At 37.7% G+C, this 5641-nt stretch overlaps 1 protein-coding gene across 1 annotated transcript; it reads left to right on the forward strand.

Annotated features, from left to right (window-relative positions):
• The first annotated feature begins 2813 nt into the window (after positions 1–2813).
• On the forward strand, positions 2814–5283 carry trim35-30 (tripartite motif containing 35-30). Its single transcript, XM_063004867.1, has 6 exons — positions 2814–3218; positions 3515–3610; positions 3872–4102; positions 4190–4212; positions 4306–4424; positions 4530–5283. The coding sequence occupies exons 1-6, from the start codon at positions 2814–2816 to the stop codon at positions 5060–5062; spliced, it is 1407 nt and encodes a 468-aa protein (XP_062860937.1). The 3' UTR covers positions 5063–5283.
• Positions 5284–5641: the final 358 nt, after the last annotated feature.

The following is a 5641-nucleotide window of genomic DNA, read 5'->3' on the forward strand; positions in this document are numbered from 1 at the left end:
TAATTATTTAAAGTATTTAAAGTGAGCATTCATACAATAAATACAATATGTTTTGGATGAATTGGAAGTTGGCTATGATCCCGACAACCGTTCCCTACATTCACTACTCTTACTGTTTCATTCACTGTTACACTGTTATCTGGTTCTACTTACTATTATCAGATAATATATATCTGATTACATACAAAGACTTTTAATAACTCAGCATTTCCAGATGCTACATCCACCACCCAGGTGTATGTTTCTAAATTTACTACAAAATCTGTCAAAGTTTAAAAAACCTGTAGGTCAACATTTAAGCTGTCCATATAATTAATTAATGTCAAGCTATCTTCACACTTCATCTTACTGTTCTGGTCTCAGAAATGTTCTCTCACAACATTTCATGCACACAGTGTCTTCAGTCACGTACATTTCCAAATCACTTATACAGGTTTTGTGTTCCATGATCAAATTCCATGATTTACATTCCAGGACTGTCATGAAGGGTCAAAGACGATCCATCAAAATTTTAAAACAAGAAAGGAATGTGAAGTATTTACTTACGCTAATAAACAAACGCTCATGCTGTAAATATGCATCTCTGGAGTTCACGTGGGGGATTTGATCCAATTTAGAGCGGAAAGTTATTGATGTACTTATTGATGTACAAAGTAAAAGTAGAAGGTGGGGCTGTATTTATGTACTAATACAAATTGTTTAGAAGCATGATTTTTAAATATAGAAATAAATGATAGAGTCTATATTACTGCTAACAAATGATGCTACCACCACTATGTTTATGACCACTATGAAATTATGCTACCTCCACTATGCTTTACAGTAACGATTGTATTCCCTGGCTTGTATGTCTTGTTAGATTTTTGTCACACGTACCACTTAAAGTTTCAGTAAGGTCTTCCAACCTAATACTCTTCCAAGGTCCTTTTTAATAGTGAAGTTAGTGTTACAGTTTTTTAACATAAATGATTACCACCATCAGAAAATGATATAAATATAAGTAGAAAGTAAAACTACAGCAATTTCTACAGTGTAAAATTTCTTTAGAGTCTAAATTTCTGGCAAAGGAAGCAGGTTTGTATTCAGGATCTCAATTTAGTCAATTCAGATCGCCAGTCCTTTCTGCTGGAAAAAAAACATCTACGTACATAAAATGATGCTACCACCACTATGCTTTACAGTTAGGATTGTATTCCCTGGCCTGGATGTCTTGTTAGATTTATGTCACATGTACCATTTTGAGTTTCAGTAAGGTCTTCCAAACTAATACTCCAATAATTCCAAGGTCCTTTCTGTGTAGATGTAGGATATCATTGATCCATAAAGATGCATTTTAGTCACAGCCATTGACTTCTGCAAACCATTCAGATAGGTAGTTGTTCTAAGCAACTGCACTACTAGTTAGTTGGCTTAGTTTAAACTTTAAAGGGAACTTAGCTATGGTCTCGTATTTTTAACTCTTTAGAGCTTACAAGTTCAGTGCTTTTGAAACTGTGTGTGTTGTTCTTCAGATCGGTGCTTTTCTGACTAATGATCAAGCCTTCCATGTTCCACATTCCATGATTTCCATGTTCCTTTGACTGAGTTGTTCCATGTACGTGTACTACACTGACGTATACCTCACAAAGACAAGGGTTATTCATTCTTGTGAAGTATTTAAACAGCTGATCCACAAAAGTTGTACCATCAACAAAATGACTCTGTTTTGTAATATTACACTGTAAGAGGTTTCATGAGAATAAGTTCTTAACTTTTAACTTTCTAGCCTCCAAAACCCCATTTTTGAAAAAGTTGAAACACTTTCTAAAAATGCAACAAATGCTAAACAAATTCCATTTGCAAAACTACAACAGTTAGTATCCACAGTTCCCAAACTATTAAATAGTATAGTTTGTTTGTTTATTAGAAGTTTAACGTCATGTTTTAGTTTAGCTTTGGTTACATTCATGACAGAAACGGTAGTTACTCATTACACAAGGGTTATCAACTCACAAGTCTTTATGTCAGACACAGTCATGGACAATTTTGTATCTCCAGTTCACCTCACTTGCATGTTTTTGTACTGTTGGAGGAAACCGGAGCTCCCGGAGGAAACCCACATGGACACGGGGAGAACATGCAAACTCCACACAGAAAGGACCCGGACCGCCCCACCTGGGGATCGAACCCAGGACCTTCTTGCTGTGATGCGACAGTGCTAACCACCGAACCTGTCCCAGCTTTTTTGAGCATTTTGTAGACATCGGACATCAAATTCTAAATTTGTTTACATTTAACAAGTAGAATTAAGTTAATTAAGTCATTGAAAACACTGAACATCATTTATTTGTCCTTTTGTCTGTTAAATGACGGCTCAAGTGAATTGTCACATTTCATATTTTAGTTTTTATTCCATTTTTAGTGTCCCAACTATTTTAGACACTGGGTTTGTATATCTTTGAAGTCTGTTATATCTTTGAAGTTTGTTAAAATTGTTAAGGGACTTATTTTAAGGCACTGTACATCATAAAAAATATGTTTACATATTATTTTACATGTATTTAGTATTTTTAAGTATTTTCATTATTTAGCTAAATTAATCTGTTATTTCTAGTGAACTTTTATCAGTATTAAATGATGGGAAAATAATAGAACGCTTAAAAACAACAACAAATGCCTACGTGTGTCCGTGTGGGTGTAAGTGTATCTATGAAAACATACTTTCAAGTAAAGTCAGTGTTCACTGTGGCTCCGCCCAGCAGGCCACGATTTTGAATAAATCTCAGATCTTCACTGAGAGAGACAGAACCTTGAGAGATTCCAAACCAAACAACATGGTATCCAAACCCTCTCTGACCGAGGATGATTTCTCCTGTCCTGTGTGCTTCGATGTCTTCATGGAGCCCGTTCTCCTGGCCTGCTCTCACAGTGTCTGTAAGGGCTGCCTGCACACCTTCTGGCAGCAGCGAGGAGCTCTGGAGTGTCCCATCTGCAGGACGGTGTCCTCCAACCCCGACCCCCCGGTAAACGTCGTGCTCCGCAACATGTGCGAGGCCGTACTGAGGGAGCGCAATCGCAGGATGTCGGTGGAGATGGAAGGTCTCTGCAGTATACATCACAAAGCTCTTACTTTCTTCTGCGTCAAGGATCAGAGGCCCCTGTGCACCAAGTGCAGGGACTCCAGACTTCACAGCAGGCACACCGTCTGCTCCATTCAGGAGGCATCACGAGATCTGAAGGTGAGGAGGTAGCTCGTCTGGTTTAGGAATTGCTGCTTATTAAAGCGATAATCGGTAGCGCTTGTGTTTCTTAACAAAAATTTAAACTTCTGTAACTTTTTTAAGAGCACCAAAGTCCAGTCAGACAGGTCTTTCAGGACTGATGATTATTAACAAACCGTTTTTAACAGCACAATATTTGTGAGTCTTGCAAAATATTGATATTTGAGAAGTTTGCTACTCATGGTTGTAGTATCAGGTTGCTGTGTTTTATTGTAATGAATAATAATGTTTTTATTTTATTTCACTCCATGCAGCAAGAACTTCAGAAGAAGCTGAAGCCCCTTCATGAAAAACTAAAGATTTATGATGACTTTAAACTTTCCTGCGTTAGAACCAAAGAGCACATTGAGGTAAGGAACGAAGAGTTTCAGCACATCTACATTGACGTGTTTATCCTACTCAGGGTCATGATGGGCGCAAGGCAGGAAAGAGTGTGTTCCTGCCTTGCGCCCATCATGCCAGCGTACAGCGTGCCAGCCTTTCTCAGCATCACACACTCACAAATTCCTCACAGACGGTGACTGGAGATGAGCGTTAAAACCAGGGCACACAAACTACCCGCAGCCTCACCATTTTAAGATGTTCTTATATTCTGAATATTTTTTGTCTAGAAACAAACCCAGAACACAGAGATCCAGATCAGAAATGAGTTTGAGAAGTTTCACAAGTTCCTCTGGGATGAAGAGGCATCCAGGATCAAGGCACTGAGGGAAGAAGAGGCACAAAGAACTCTGACGCTGAAGAAGATCATTGAGAAGACCACGCTGCAGATATCGAGTGTCCTGGAAACCATTAAGGACATTGAGAAGGATCTAGCCGGAGATAACTTGCCATTTCTTTTGGTAATTAATGATATATTGTTTTAATCAATGTAATATTTATTGTTCTTCATTTTTCTGTTCTTAATTCGATTGTTTTCTACATTTCAGAACTACAACTCTTCTGTTGAAAAGTGAGTAAATCACTCATCATTTCCTTTATTATCTTCAGTGTTGCTTTGATTTCTGACCAACCATAACCTGTGACGTTTTGAACGCTCTAATAGAACCCAGGGTAAACTAGAAAATCCAGAGAGGCTATCTGGAGTGTTGATCAACGTGGGAAAACACTTGAACAACCTGCGTTTCCAAGTGACAGAAAAGATGCAGGACTTGGTGCAATACAGTAAGTACTGAAAATGATGCGTTACTTTAATTATAAAGGGTTTGTCTATGGTGAAAAGAAGCTTTAAGTTGTATTATTAAAATTCATCTTTTTCTCTCTTTTTAGCCCCTGTTGCGTTTGACCCCAACACTGCCCACGCTGGCCTTTTAGTGTCAGATGATCTGATGACCGTGACATATAAAAGCGTTCAGCATCAGGTTCCCACTAACTCTGAAAGGTTCGACGGCTTGATGAGCATCCTCGGATCTGAGGGTTTCACTTCTGGCAATCACTGCTGGGAGATCGAGGTGGGAGACAACACGGCCTGGGCTGTCGGAGTCATCGCAGAGTCCGTATATAAGAACAGACAGAACCTGTCACGATTCGGGTTATGGTATGTGGGTTTGGGTAATGGCAGGTACGCTAAAGGATTAGCTACTGATATTCTGAGTCCACTGAAGGTTAGCAAGAAGATAGACAGGATCAGAGTTCAGCTGGATATGGACAAAGGCAAAGTGATTTTTACAGACACGGCTCATAACACCTGCCTGCACATGTTTAAACAACATTTTAATGAGAAAGTATTCCCTTATTTTTATACTAATGACAAACTCCATCCTCTGAAAATATTACCACTGAAGTCCAGTGAAACGGCTTAGCCTCATGGTTAGAGGTAGCAGAGGACAGCAGCACTATAATGCAACAATAATATAACTGTAATTTAATCCAAATGTGTTTGATAATCTAAACCTGTATTTGTATTAACTGATTTTATTGTAATGTTTTGTTCTGTGTTTTGTTTTGTTACTTCATTTACTACTTGTTAAAAACCCGATTTGCTGTGATATCTGTTCTTTATTTTATATATTTAAAGCTTTTATGTACTACTGAGGCTTCTACTATGTGTTGTTTACTATTGTTGAATGTTTTCTTCTTAATAAAGTAATATATGGAAGCAGTATTGATTCAAGTGGTATTACTATAGTCTCAGAGCCATTATTAATTATAACAGACAACTCTGTTTGAGCGTCTTCCCCAACAGTGGCCCCTTACTTAGAATAACTAAAATATAATCATAATGTAAGGTTAAAATGTAAACACAAATGTTAATTAAAGGCATAAAAAACAGTTTTGTTTTTCTACCCAAGCGAATACTGTACATTTATCTTTAATACACCCAACTCAATTGCTTTATCAATTATAAGAACCAAGTTGTAAACACTAAGGACATGAATTAT

The sequence above is a fragment of the Trichomycterus rosablanca genome, chromosome 11 (assembly GCF_030014385.1).
Source record: "Trichomycterus rosablanca isolate fTriRos1 chromosome 11, fTriRos1.hap1, whole genome shotgun sequence".
Classification (NCBI taxonomy): domain Eukaryota; kingdom Metazoa; phylum Chordata; class Actinopteri; order Siluriformes; family Trichomycteridae; genus Trichomycterus; species Trichomycterus rosablanca.

Bases quoted from the DNA above. Each gene is read 5' to 3' on its own strand.
- trim35-30 (XM_063004867.1), top strand. From the start codon at position 2,814: ATGGTATCCAAACCCTCTCTGACCGAGGATGATTTCTCCTGTCCTGTG. The intron at 3,611-3,871 runs GTAAGGAACGAA...TTTTTTGTCTAG, and splicing joins GAACCAAAGAGCACATTGAG to AAACAAACCCAGAACACAGA. The intron at 4,425-4,529 runs GTAAGTACTGAA...CTCTCTTTTTAG, and splicing joins GCAGGACTTGGTGCAATACA to CCCCTGTTGCGTTTGACCCC.